At 28.9% G+C, this 15926-nt stretch overlaps 1 protein-coding gene across 1 annotated transcript in view; it reads right to left on the bottom strand.

Moving 5' to 3' along the window:
* LOC117179779 (nephrin-like) overlaps positions 1-15926 on the bottom strand; it is a 628567-nt gene that overhangs the window by 100134 nt on the left and 512507 nt on the right. Inside the window, exon 4 of the mRNA XM_033371879.1 lies at positions 3680-3790. Within this exon, the coding sequence (XP_033227770.1) occupies positions 3680-3790 (111 nt within the window). The remainder of the gene's footprint in view (positions 1-3679; positions 3791-15926) is intronic.

Below are 15926 nucleotides of genomic sequence, written 5' to 3' on the forward strand. Positions count from 1 at the left end.
CAGCCTTGGAGGAGATTATGTTGAGAAATAAAAAAAAAAATTCTTAAAAACGTTGTTTTTCTTGGTCAGGCCGGAAACTTATCAATCCACCCTCGTATAAACTGCAAAATGAATTTGAAAAGTCAATATCAGTGACGTATCCAATTTTGACTATTATTCACCAATTTTTGATTGTTTATTAATGTTCATATTAAGATACTTAATGCAAAAGAAAATATTGATATTAACAAGAATAACTTCTTAATTTTAAAATACATTTCTTAAATGAACACGTTGGACGAGAAACTTCATTTCTTAAATTGACTGACTTTCTTGCATAATTTTTCGTCCTTCCAGGCCATTTCCATTTGAAGGCCAAAATTCTAATCTTGTAATACTTTTCATAAGAATCATTTATAAATGGAATAAACTAAATTTAATTGTCAATTAATCAATATTTAATTTATTATCTTCAGGGATAACACAGCCTAATTTACTTTATAAAAGTGATAGGTGTACATTCATAATGTCCCCAATATTCTCAATTCCTCAACTCCTCAAGTTCGATTCAAAAGAATTCAAATTAATTGGAAAAAATGATCAAACTGAAATAATTTCGTAATGTGAAAAATCTTTCCAGACCAAATCCCAGAGGTTTGGATCGGGATTTTTTCAGGTTGCGTCGTGCCAGGTTTTGAATTTAGAACGCGAACCATAAAACCCAAATTGGCCTTAAACCCGGAAGGACGCGAAAGTTGAATTGAAAAATATCCTTAAATTTGCATTAATTTTGTTAAACTTTTAATTGAAACTATGAGGCCAGTTCAGGTTTCTCCACTGGCTCAGATTTTCGGGTTTTCGGCACGAGTTGCGAACCTTAATCCTGACTCGATCCGAAATAAATTTAGAAAAATTAACCGAAAACAAATTCAGAAAAAGTTTACCGAAAACAATTTAAAAATATGAAAGCATTGATTGCAATCAATATGCTTAAAATCATTTCACAACAATTTTAAAGAATTTTGATATAATTCTCGAGAATTCAATGTGAGCTCAAAAAACTTTAAGATAAATTAAACAAACATTAAACAAATAAGTAAATAAGCAAAAACTTAAAAAAATGTAATTCATTGCATTATTTAGAATTAAGTGAACTGAGAAGAATTCAAGTAAAATATAAAAATTCAAAAGAATTCCGAAGAATTTAAACGAATTCGGGATAAATTAATAAGTATTCATTATGATTTTTAAATTAATTTTAAAGAACTGCTAAAAGTATTTGAAAATCATTTTGAATCTTTGAAACTCTACGAAATCCCTTACTGCTTGTGGAATTTAAAAATATGTATAGACCTGAATTCAATAGTTGTTAACCCATAGAATACTTGATTAAAGGAAGAGCGACTAAAATAATCTTTTCATTTCACGCAGGTAATAAATACATCGACTTCACATTAGAAAATTGACTTAAAATTTATTTTGAAAAAAGTGACCAAAAGTGACTGTATGGCAGCCCTTATAATTATCGACAGTTACTGTTGAAGTGCTTTTTAAAGAATTTTCCTGACTTTTCTATTTTTTTCAAATCTTTTACTTTTTCCAGAGTTTCCTTGGCGAAAAAATTCCCTGACTTTTCTCTCATCTTCACGGTGCGCTTGTAGGCCGGCTAAGCTTGACTAAAATGGATCCAAAATCTCCTAACGCAGAAAGTCTACATCGTTTGGGCATTAGAAATCACTTGAATTTAAAATTCTAGCTGCTCCCTTTCGCAAGTTATGCGCATTTTTATATTTTTACATAACAACCTATACTAGCTAAAGCTTAAGCGGTCGCGTAGTCTAATTTATTAACTATTCTTACTTTTATCTTAGATCCAATGTTATAAATTTTTTTACCAACAATTGTTTCAACCATTAATTTAGCTTTCTCTATAAATTTTGATATACTTTATTTAAACGCTCTCCGAATAATGCCGTTTTTTTGAATTCACCACTTTTATACCTAAATGAGTTTTAATATCGCTACGTTGCGTATAGTCCATAAGTTACATATGTGAACGTCCGCGAAAAAAGGGACCTAACGCGGAAAAAATCAATTTTTATTTTCGTACGCCAATCGATAGTTTCGAATTTACTCTCTCATTTCCAATAATCAGAATTTTTAAAAGCTGATTACTCTTCTTGCCATTTAGCTACAAACAATACAGACTAGACATCAATGAATCAAATAAAGCTTTGAAAAGCATCGACAAACTCTCCGAAACACTCAAAATTCACATCATTCTGACATATGTTAAAGAAAATTTACGCTTTATAGATAATAACAATGGTTTAGAGTATTGGTCGGAGCAAAGAAGAGAATCTATACATCGCGATTTTTAACAATTCTGGGCACGTTACAAGGTAAGAAGTGTACACCACAAATTATATTCAACACTGCTATTAAAAGCAGTAATAGAATTTTTTTCAGTTCACCTATAATTTTTAGCATTATTTACTAATAGTAGATATTTTTAAATATTATTAAAAGCTCTGTTATTATATTTATATATACCTGCAAATGTATAATTACTTATAAAATATAGATAAAAAATAAATAAAAAATATCATAAAATATTTTTTAAAAATTAAATAGAAAAAAAACGAAAATGGGATCATGTAGCCACTGCCTCTCTGTCGTTGGCCCTAGATTCGACTAAAAGAGGTAAATAATTTTTTTATATATAAAATAAATAATACAAACTTGCATTCAAAATAATTTTGAAAAAAGTAAATTTTGAAAAGGATTTTATTTCCTAAACTAGAATACGCAGGTTTTGTACGGCCGGTTGTTATGTGAATATACAAAAATGCGCATAACTCGCGAAAGGGAGCAGCTAGGATTTTAAATTCAACTGATTTATAATGTCCAAATGATGTAGAAACTTTCTGCGTTAGCAGATTTGGGATCCATTTCGGTCAAACTTAGTCGGTCTTCAAGGACATCGTGTCTTCAGGCTTTCCCTTATCGGCGGTCAGCCGGATGTGTCAAAAATAGTGTCAAAAACCTGTCGTAACCAAGTACGTGCCATTGAATTTTATTTTAAGTTCTTTTTCAAATTGATTTTTTGAATATAATTAACATACAATATAATTGATAAGTGATTTTGTCAGAATTTTCGTTTACAAAATACAAAAGATACAAAAATACTAATAGGGTAGATCAAAATGTTATAAAAGAAATTAATGTATTTTGTGAAATTTCTTCCGCGTAATTGAGTAGCGACATTTTTTTTCGTGCCTCGAATATTTAAACAGATTACTTTAAGAAAAATTGTTGGAGCACTTTAAAGATCATATTCTTCAACACAATTTGCAAAATTATTTTAGAGAATTCCTAATTCAATGAAACGTGTTTTGAAAAAGTAGCACTGACATGGTTATGCTGTCACACACTTGAATGTTCAAAACGTAGTAATATTTTATCTAACATGATCGTATCAACAACATAAATAATAAGACAAAATATATAAACGACATACACTCATAAAAGCAATTCAACTTTTTCGCCAAGAAGCTTCATAAAGAATATAGCATCAGGGAAGGAAAGGAACTCCTAAAATTTAAAATTCTATAACATCAAAACCTCCTTTGCAGAAATGCACCTTTTGAAATGTATTACGTGCACTAGTGAATAATAAAAGCACTGAAAGAAGACTTACCACCGGAAACGAGACATTTGAGCTTCATATCACCGCCCTCCTCGTAAGGTCCAGCGACAGTTGGTACCGTTTTTCCGTATTCGTCTATGATGTTAGGTTTATGAGGTGGCACTGTAACAGGAAATGGGGAATAAGAGTTTAGTAGAGTACATACACGGCGGCCACAATTACGTTTATCTCGAGTGAAATATCAAAGATTTACAGTAGAGTTCATAAACGGTTATTAACCTCGTACACTAGCTCAAATAGTTACAGATTATAAATGCAGGTAGAAGTACATATAATACAAGGCAGGGAAGCGTAGTGACAAATAATGATTATTTATTCAAAATAATTGTTTTTTGCATCTTTCATCAACATATTGAATGTATCATCCATAAAATGCGTTACCAAATTTTGGCAATTTTTGACCCTCCTACCCTCATTAACAACCGTTTATTTGGTTATGCGCCCCATCCCCCGAAATGAACGTAGTCTTTACATAAATAAATAATAAATAAATAAAAAATAAATAAAATAGAAATAAAATAAAATAAACAAAAAATACATTACGTAAATAAAATGATTTTTAGAGTAATTGCTGAAATGTGCCTAATTGAATTTGATGTGACTGTTAATCCGGGTATTATTGAATTTTTGAACTAAGAAAGGTTTATCTTTTTTTACTAAATTATTAAACTTTCAAGACAAAAATTTCATTTTATACCAAAAATGACGAATTTTCAACGGAATGTAAAAACTGTCAACCCATTAGTCGAATTGTCAACTATGCTAGTTTAATTTTTAATGAACAAAAAAAAACGAATTTTCAACCAAATATTTAGATTTTAACAAATAGTTGCATTTTTTTCATACAAAATAGACACCTTTAGTTAAAAATAGAATTGGTAATTTTAAAATTGCCAAAATGATTTTTCAAACGAAAAAAAGTTATTTTAAACAAACCAGTTCGATTTCCAACCAAACAGATACATTTTTTAATAAGGTCTATAAGTGTCAACAACAAAATAGATTTTTAGGAAAGTAGTTTAACTTTAAAATGTAGTTGTTACATTTTGAAACAAAAAGATTAATTTTTGAATAAGATGATGAATTTTAAAACAAAAACATTAATTTTCTACGGTAAAAAATATTTTTTATTAAAATTTAAAAATTTCCAAACAAAAAGTTGAATTTCCCTCTAAAAAAGATGCACTTTTTAAACAAAAAAATTAATTTACTATCAAAAGAACGAATTTTAAATATAAATCAAGATTTCTTGATCAAATAGTTGAATTTTTATGAAGCAAAAAATATATTTTTGTAATTTTTAAGAAAGAAATTCAACTATTAAACCTAGTCCTTAAATTTTCAACTAAAAACCTAAATTTTTAAACAAAAAGATTAATTTACTACAAAAAAAAAATTTAACAAAATTGAAGAATTGTCAAACAACAAGTTTAATTTTCCAAGAGGCCCAGTTTTCAACTAAACATATGAATTTTTAATTGAAAAATATGAATTTCCAAGTAAAACTAGAATATTTACATATTCGGGTTAAAAAATTAATTCTTTTAAAACTAAAAAAAATTACTTTTTAATGGAAATTAGAATGAATAGTTGAAATTTCAATTAGAAAAAAATTGGCAACTAAAAGGAAAAGTGTTTCAAATAAAGTGTTTCAATTTTCAACAGAATAAATAAATTTTTAAACAAAAATAGAATATTTAAATTTGTAGTAAAACCAATCATTTTAATAATATAGCTATTTGAGTAGCGATCAAAAATTTCGGGACGAAGAGAAACTTCGTTATTTTCAATAAAATAAAATAAATTGTCATATAAATAGTTAAATGTTTATTCAAAAATATTAATTTTCAACAAAAATGGAATAATTTAATGTTTAGTTTGAGAAGAAAATATTGAACTAATACAATAATTTTTTTAGGAATTCATATCAATTTCTGAAGAAATAGATGAATTTTTAATCTGACAGAAAAATGTTGTACCCAAATAGACAATTTTAAAAACAGATACATGAATTTAAAAAAAAGATAATTTTTCAAACAAAAATAGGTTTGATTTTTATTTAAGAGAGATAATTTTATAACAACACGTGGAATAATTAAATTTTTATTTGAAAAAATTGATTTTCAGCAAAGAAGAAACTAATTTTTAACTAAAAAGTAAATTTTCAAATGAAACGAAATATTTTCTACCAGGAAAAATCACCTATCAACAAAATACATGAATTTTCAAACAATTGATTGCATTTTTAAAGAAATTTTCAAACAAATATAGTTGAATTTTCAACTGAAAAAGGTATATTTTCATTTAAACATGAAATATTTAAATTTTTAGTTAAAAAATTTATTTGTAACCGAAAATAATAATTTTTAATAAAGAGTTATATTCTGAAAAAAATGAGTATCAATTAAAAATATGAGTCATCAACAAAAAAAATTTATTTTTTACAAAGTAGTAACACTATTTTCAGCCAAAAAAGATGAATTCTCAAGAAACGAAGATCAATTTTTATCGAGAAACGTAATAGGTGATATTACTAGCAATTACTTCGCGCTCGATGATGTATTTATCTCACGCTTCGCGCTCGATTATGTATTTACCTCGCGCTAGGCTCTCGGTCTTTATATTTTCGCACATTCTTGCGCAAACCTTTTAAGATTCAGACTCAAAAAATCCACCAGTGCAATTTTATGATTGTGAATTCTCTTTTGTCAAAAGAGCTTATCTCGAGAGATTGAGCGCATCTACGGCGCGCGACTGATGGCTCTCGCACTCCACACTCGGTCTTTGCATTTCACCGCATTCGTGCACAGACCTTTTAAAATCAAAGGTCAACGGTCCGACAACTGTAATTTTGTGATTATGAACTCTCTTTTGTTAAAGCTCTTTCGGCTTTAACGAACACATTCTCATAAAGTATTCTAAACTGCGCTGAAACATGTATCATTTCAATCAATTTATATCATTAGAATTCATAATTTGCATCAAAATTGAATCCTACTAATTCTTATTTCCTTGTTTTTATAATTTTTTATTTTAAATATTTTTTTACGATTAAAGCAAAACTATTGCGCATCTGCAAAGGGTCTAAAACAGTAACCTATGTAGGGTCCTATATAGGATCCTATGTCCTCTTTTGTCCTTTTTTCCTATTTCCAAAAAATTAATTTTTTTATTTTTAATCTCATTTTTTACGATTAAAAGAAAATCTACTCTTACTATTCAGAAATAAATAATAATCAATTTATAGATCTTTTTAGGCGAACAGCTTTTGTCCGTTAATTTTGGTTCGTACTTATGCCGTTTTTTCAAAAAAATTTAATATTTTTATTTTGAATGTTATTTTTCACGACTAAAGCAAAAATAAAGTGTCCTATCAAAAATTGCAGCTCCTTTTTGGATAAACAAGTTTTGTCTCATTTTTTTCGTTGCTTTTATCGTTAATAAACAAATTATTTTTATGTTTTTTTTTAAGACTAAAAACAAAAACTACGAATCCTATCGAAAAGTGATTCATTACAAATTTGTAGGTCTTTCCAGGGCGCGCAATTTTAGCTGATTCATTTTTTATTATCTTGCATAGTTTGACCAAAAAATGGAATTTTTGGATTTTTCATTATTTTTGGTACGATCAAATTTGTGATTTTCAACTTTTCGACCAAATGAAGAAAGTGGCCATGATAATATCGTAGGGCTTTACAAAATCAACATTTTCCTTTTCTTGACTTTTTTGCATATCCTGCATTGTTTGGTTGAAAATGTTCACTTTAGTTTGTTTTTTTTTTGGATTTTGAAAATGCTCTAAATCTGATAATTTTCTTCTTACAGAAAAAAGTCATTTACATAAATTCTTTGAGTTTCTAAATACTATGAATAACGGTATATAGAATTTTGAAATCTTGAAAAAATGTGGTTTTAAAGATTTTTGGTACGATCTAATTTTGAATTTTCAACTTTTCGACGAAATTAAATAGGTTGTTATGATATTATTGTAAGGCTTTTAAAAATAAACTTTTTTCTTTTCTTGACTTTTTTTATATCATGCGTTTTTTAGATGAAAATGTTCATTTTAGTTTGTTTTTTTAGATATTGAAAATGCTGTACCTATGATAATTTTCTTTTTATAGAAAAAATCATTAGAATAAATTGTTGGAGTTTCTAAGTACTATGAACAACCGTACATAGAATTTTGAAATCTTAAAAAAATGTTGTATCAAAAATTTTGAAAATGCGCTCACTTTTTGAATTTTGATACCAAATAGCCGGCTTACGAACTTTTTCTTTCTTTTTAGGTCTTACAAAAGGGTGGCAAAGCAGAATCCAATCTGATCAATTTTTCGAAAGTTATCGTGCCTACAGACTACAAACTACAGACTACAGACTACAGACTACAGACTACAGACTACAGATTACAGACTGCCTACTACAGACTACAGACTACTGACAGACAGACAGACAAACACCTTCGCAAAATGTTTTTTTCTGACTCAGTGGGTCTCAAAACGTAAAGACTTGATGAAAACCGACCATGTGAAGTTTTACATGAAACCAATATCTTTTCATTAGAATGAGAATGTAAACAGACAAATTTTCAACAAATAGTTAAATCTCCAAAAATAACAGAATAATCTTAAACAGACTATTTGTGATTTTTTAAAACAATAAAGGTTGCAATTTCTACCAAATTAAATACTTTTTTAATCCAAAAGGACGAATTAAAAAAAAAATGATTTTCCAACCAAATATAATGACTTGCAAACAAAATTGTTGAGATTTCATCAAAAGAATCAAATTAACTGTAATTTATTTTCTCGAAAATTCTCGTACTCTGTCAGACTTACCCTTCCGAATAAAAATATTTCGACTTGAGTTCAACTTGGTTATGTCTTGAGTTCGTCTCCAAGTAATCGATGGCTGGCTGTGTTTTGAAACTGAGTCGAGACATAGGCCTTTGTCTTATTTTTATGGCCAAGACAGGTAAAACGGCGTTTACTTGTCTCAAGTCGAGCCTTGTCTTGGCTATGAAGACGTTTACTTGACTCGAAGCGACCCTTGTCTTGTCTAAGATGGTCAAATCTTTTTTGGCTTATAAATGAGATTAAAATTGAAAAATGAAAAATTTGGAATTATAAACTTAGCCATTTTCAATTAAGAAATTCGAAATCTGTGGGTGTGAACGAGGGTAACCCTTAAACATTTTCTTTAAAAAAAAATTGTAACTTTCTAAAAGGATCTCCTAACCCGTTAGAAATACATAAAAATAAACAACATTTTCGATATCATCGTCAAGCAAGTATAATACAAATGCAAATCCATTAATAAGTTGATTGAATATGTATATATTGTAAACAAATATATAAGATTGTTTAATCATTAAGAAAGATGAGCTTTTATGACAGTCATAATAAACATTTTTGTTAGGACAGGTATACACTCTAAGTTATAAGCTGCTTATGCTGGAGTGATAAAAATTCGACTCAAGAGATAAATTTATGTCTTCAAGACATAGAAACTTGTCTCCAAGCCATAAAATGAACTTTTGATCTCAAAACTGAGACATGCTCAAGTCCAACTTTTTAACTTCAGCATGTCTTAAATGGGGCAATTCAAGTCGAACTCAAGTGGAAGCTTTTTTACTCGGGCTGACATTCCCTGACCTTCTGGAATTACCTGACCTCAAGTAACCCCCAAAGTACAACAGAAAATCAAAAACCGATAATTACTCATGTACCAGTAGAAATCTACAATAACTTATTTGAGAAAGTGTGAGCTCAGAAGCGAGCTACGTACACCTTCAAAAGTCTCAAAGTCGAAATAGATTCGTACAGAACGAACACATTTCTCCTTCAACTATAACAGCCTATCACGAGAGACATTGATTTATGGCTTTGCCAATCATCGTTTATTTCGGTTCCACGCGCATGCAACCGTTCTTAAGTGCACAGCTTTTTTTAATGATGTTTCAAGAAAGGCATCAACTTCTACACAGACCCACTCCTACCTTGATGGGGTGCGAATGAAATGGAAATCAGGCATTATACGAACAATACTGCCTATCATGTAATTACGAACATGGTGAGAATTCTGAAAAATTGTAGCTTGGATAAAATGGAATTATTTGAGAATGAATTATTCAAAACGGCATTTGCAATTTTAATTTTATTAATTGGGACCTTCAAGTTGAAACTTTAATCAAAAGTTATGATGCAAATTTAATAACATCCAAGAAGCTTTAAAAGAATTTTCATTTGAAGGAGTACAAAGTTAAATAGATTGGGTTCCAAATGGTTCGCTAGGGGTGCAATTAAAATTAAATTTTTAAAAGCCGAAATGTTAAAATTGAACAAAATCGTAGTCTTAAAGTTTAAAAATAACAATATCCTAATTTGATTTCAAAGAAATAAATATAATTTTATGTGTAGAACAATCAAACATCGTTTTAAAAATTTCATGACAAATATCTTAATTCGGAAACAGATGACGGCTACTATAAAATAAACTTCTATATCTCAATTACAAATTCTTAATTGATACATTTTCTCATTAAAAATTGAAAGGTGCTTGAACATAGAATTTTCTGATTAATTATGGTTCCTTAATACCCCATGAAAGTTTTCAGACAAAATCTATAATCATTACAGAAGCCCTTTTTGAAGAAAGTTCCTTTTTTTAATTATAAGGTATAGAAATTTTTAAACTAGTGGATGGTGAAATATGCTTAAAATTTATTTTTAGTGAAAAATTTAAATTGATTAGTTTGTAGTTTTTAAAGTATGATAGGAAACATAATTTAAAGATTTCTTTTGAACATCATGATTGACAAAAAACCTACTAACTTACTAATTGAATTAGATAATATTAGGTAAACTCCTCCAAGCTTCACATAAAAAACTTAATTATGGCCTGCACCATACTTCAGAATATGCAAAAGTATAAAATTAAGTTGAAAGTCAAAAAATTGTAAATTAACTTTTAAGATCAACTTGTATGCCAATTTTATGACTTACAATGTTTAAAAAACAAAATTTACCTTTTTTTAAAAGGACTCAGACGATAATTTAAAATTTGGTCTAAAAACTTCTGTGAGAATCCAAAATAATTTTTGGCTTAAAAACCTTTTAGTTTGGTAGTCTTCGTATAGGTTCATTTATACATTTATTTCTATAGGAGAATAAAGATAGAAATACAATAATCAATTGAAATCTAGGCAATTACCATTAATTTTTAAAACTAGTTACCTTGAAATGCTACTTTTATTAGAAATGTAACAAATTTCTGTCGAATATCTCTTTCCAAATTTTAATTTTTCGTGACGTTGATTTATTCTTAATGAATCTGATTGTGAAAAATAATTGTGCTAACTCAATTTGTTCTTAAATTTTTCTTTGCGTTCCATCAGTATGAATTTGGAATAACATACACAAAGAAGCACGCAATTTCCTTTAATTTGAAACTAAAGACATTTGATTCTCTTTATTGCTTATTTTGATTTCGTGCAAGAAAAGATTAATGAATTTTTGATATACAAGAATCATTTTTCAACAAGGTAACAAATGTCAATTTTATAAGAGCTTTCTATTCAAGCATAGAAGAATACAATCTTCGCACAAAAGATCGTAAATAATTTTTTTAATGAAAAAAGTTCACAAGAAATGTACAATTATACCAAAAAAGTCAGAACTTAAATCCGCAAGATTTAATTTCACTATTTCAGTTTCTCCATCTTGTAATATCTACTTGGATAAATGGGATAACATATGTGTAATGTATCTCGTTTTATTCCTAAAGTTATTTTTTAAAACGTTTATTGGTTATATTTTCAGTGCTAAAGTTTTAGATAAAAAATATTCTCAAATTATAATCAAACATAAAATGTGGATATTTTTTGTTTTAGTGCTTTCAAATTTGGAATGTTCGAACTTAGAAGTTAGGTCTGAGTAAAATTTTTACAATTATATGAACTATTAAAGTCAGAAAACATTTTTTTTCATTTGCAATAAACAACTTAAAAAGTCAGGTGACATGCCTCAGATCGTCAATATGACTTGATTCTTGTAACTACAAAAAATTTGATATTATTATTATAAAAACCCTTCTGAATTTTTAAAATGAAATTAATAAAGCTGTTGAGTTTGTATATTTTTAAACTGTAATCCTTTTTTTAAATGAAAGAGGAGTTACACATTTTTCCACAAGACAGGCATTTATCATTTGTTTTTATAATTTATAATTCTGAAAAACCCCATATTTTTATAATGTATCAACAAAAAAATCGAAACAAAGCCTTTTCATAACTTTCTTCGAAAATCGGTCAACTTTAACCCGTGCTTACAAACTTTTGAAATAACTACAAAAGTTTAAATGGGAGAAACTCAGTTTTTGAAAAAATGGAAAAAGTACTACTTTTAATTAACGTTTGCCAATAAAAGTATAGTCACTTTCTAAGGAATTTTCGTGAAATAATTTCTATCCATTAATTTTTGACTCAACCGACTCTTTTGTATTGTACTCGAAGAATGTCGCTAAAAATTCAAAATAGCTTTTTTTATGCAAAATTCATGCTAAAGACAATACAGTCATAAAATTCATAATTAATAAAGTTTTATTTTATAAGAGACAGGCTTTCATGTGGTTTTAAACTAATTTGTAATTGTACCCACAACTATTATTCGCTTAAACAATTTTATCGGTATAATTTTGTTGCCAGCAATTCGTGAAAATTTAGTATTTTCTGAAATTATTGACACAACTAACAAATGTTCAAAATTATATTTTGTTTGTTATGATATTTGGCACTTATTAAAAAGAAATTTTTTTCAAAACCTTGTTTTTCCTACACATCGTTCTGAGATAAGAAAAGACACAAGCGATTGATTTCTAATTGTTTAAATAATGGAAAACTATCTTTCACAAACAATATCAGACTGAAGATTCATTACCTGTGTTATCAATTGCAGAATGTTGAGTCAAATGATAATTGCTTAAAAAATTAAAAGTGATTAAAAAATAATAGAATATATGTCACATATCGACTAAAAATAATGAATATTGGAGTAATGAATGGAAGATACCTTCTTTAACATGAATTTAAGATAAAACTGCTCTTTTGCATTTTTTGGGACATATTCTGGGCACTCTGAAAGAGGGTAGGGTAAGTCAACATTAAAAGCTATAGGGTGGAAATTATTCTTAGAATATTCGTTAGGAAATAACTAAACTTAAATTGACAAAAGTCAATGAGATTTAAAATAGCTACTTTCACTAATTCTAAAATACCATGCTAGTTCCAAAATTTCGGGGGCAAGGGTTGATGTTGACCGATTAAGAAACAATTCTTTTTCAGGAAAACGATGAAACGGGCAGGGGCCGTCACCTTAAGTTTGCTATAGATATGGATTTTAAACTTATGTAATTAATTATGAAAAAGCTAAGCTACTAATCAAAAATCTGAAAACACCTTTGCAATTATCTCTGAAATATGCAGGTGCCCGTTCTTATTCTTAAAACAATTTTTAAACAATAAAATTTTGTCTAGTGTTCTGTAATTGTTGTAAAAAATCGCAGCATCTGATATAAACATTTAAAAAAAACAATTAAATTATTTTTCAATTATTTTCAACTCTGCATTACAAAAAAGCTCACTTCAGTGTTTTCAAAACGAATACAAAGGTGTTATCTACTTTTTAATTGGACACTTTGTTTATCATTCTTTGCAAAGTTTAAAATGATTAAGAAATAATTCGTTGGCTCCATAATGGTTAAAAAAAGGCACATCTACATATTTCGAGAATAAATCCAAAGTTACTTTTTGTTTTTTAATCGAATGCTTTGTTTGCTTATAATTAATTCAAAAATTTCGAAATCCATATCTATAGCAAACTTCAGGGTCATGAAAAATTCAGCTTTTTATACAGAAATTATGGTATAAATGTCCTTTTCCTAAATCCTGCTATTCATACCGATGAAAGTCGGTCACAAATAAATTATATTCTTAAAGAAAAAATTTTAAATTAATTAAAACTACTAATAAATTGTACTTACGCCCATCTGGCGCAAATTATAAACATATTCATGGTTGTGAGAGCTTAAATTCCCAAAATTACCACAGTAGAGAGAGTTTCTAGACCCGGCCCGCTCGCAGAGAATTAATTGTCTGTAATGGGATCGTGCCAATTAGATGGTGCGTGTAGAGGTGCACTTAGGAAGTTATTCCGTCGGCCTTCTTCCGCGGGCTGTGTCTGATAAGGCGTTAGGTACAAGAAACACAAGTATCGAGTGAGAAACGAGGTATTTATACACTATCGTGCGTGCATCAAAATCAGAAAAGAGAGCAACGTGGTGTCGAGTTGTCAAACTTCTTTGCATCTCCCACAAATTACACTATTTAGGTCACTAGCCCACTACTGAAAAACCCCTTATGGTAACTATTTTTTCCACTGGAAAACAAACTGGCCAACAACTGATGCTCAGCCAGGCTGGTAATGTCCTAGTACCAAGCCAGTATTGTGGAAAATATGGGGCCAGTACCTCTTATTGTAATGGGTTAGTATTGGTACTTCAATAAAATTTATAGGGGTTGAACTTTTAATTTAACCTTCTTGATACTAGGCGCCAGTTGTTGCTTAGTAATCCTCTACGGACGGATAGCAGCGGAATACTGACTGCTTGAAATATTAAAAGTCAGCCGTGAGCTTGAAACATGATGGCGTCATCCAGCTTATAGATACAACAAGTCTACAACAGGGTTCACAAAATTATTTAATTCTGCGTTAAATGAGCTTTAGTCGAATTAATTTGGCAACGCTGGTATTGAATTATGACTTGAGAAAGACAAAGATAAAATTCTGATTTTGAAGGAATTTTGTACTTTAACTTTAAATCTTAGCAACGGCTAGGGAAATTAATTTAAATACAGTACCAAACCGGAGATTGATGGTATGCTCGTGTATTTTAAATTGAGTATACTTGCATACCCAAAATTATTATTTAATGAGTCTGTGAAGCTTTTTCAATGTATAATAGCTTAAATGAAAGGTAAAATCTTATAGATTACTTTTGTGAAATATTATATTAATACATTTATTTTCCTATCTCATTCCAAGAGTTAAAGTAAGGATACAAAATTCCTTAAAAATTGGAATTCGATTTTTGTCTTTTTCATGTGACAGGTATCATCTTTCAAAGTTAAGGCCAGTTTTTAATGGGTCGCCCAGTTGGTGTTCCGATAATATCCTTCGATATTGTAGTATCATAAAATCTTTTAAACTTGTTTATTCTTTCCAAATCCATGGCAATCTAACTAACAGAAATCCCTCGAAATCTCTTGAAATCTCTATTAATTTTATGCGTTCTTTTGAAATCATATGAATCTCTTAAATTCGACGACATTCCTGGAAATTCTTGAAATCCGCAAATGCCCTTAGAAATTACTGGAAGTCCTTTCCAAATTCATTTAATTTATTTCCTAAAGTTTTCTGAAAGCCCGTTGGAAGGCCTTAAAATCTTTTAAATATCAATGATATTCTGGATACCTTTGTAAATTACTTTGAAAGAGTACAATCGATAAGTTTTTCCTTGTTGTTCCAGTCTTATGATTTTCTGGAAGTTGCTCTCGAATATTTTTATTTTTGCTTCGATACGGATTGTTTAACCGTCTTAAAAAGATTCTTGCTGTTACTTGGAATGTTTTCACTGTTATATAGGTTGATGTTTTTGTTTCTTACTTTATTAATGCAATTTTCAATTTATTTGTCAAAGTAGATACTTTCTTCTTAAAAGGTTCCTGAAAATTCGAAATTCTGATATCTTTTGTCATTTGGTTAACATTTGTTATTGTAAACTTTACATCCTCTTGTATCGCTAGAATCAGATTTTCAAGAACCTCGTTGGTTGTCATTCTGAATGATTTTAACTGTTCACTTTATTGAGTTTGTAAATCTGACATTCCCGTATTTAATCAGAATTGTATACACTATCGCACTAACAGAAACTGATAAGAATTATTTCGCAATTGAGGTTAATCAATAGGTTTAAACTTGGAATTGTGAGCGTTCACTTATGATGTCACGCACCTAGGGGCAGGGGATGGGGGGTTTTTGTCAAGCGTGACAAATCGTGACATATAGGGTGACCTATATATCCTAGCTGTTTGATATTTTCTTTGAAAAGAATAAAAAGGTTTTAATAATCAGGTTTATATTTTTGATTATGTTCATGTTCATATAATTATTTTTGAAAATGT

Source organism: Belonocnema kinseyi, chromosome 9 (assembly GCF_010883055.1).
Source record: "Belonocnema kinseyi isolate 2016_QV_RU_SX_M_011 chromosome 9, B_treatae_v1, whole genome shotgun sequence".
Lineage (NCBI taxonomy): Eukaryota > Metazoa > Arthropoda > Insecta > Hymenoptera > Cynipidae > Belonocnema > Belonocnema kinseyi.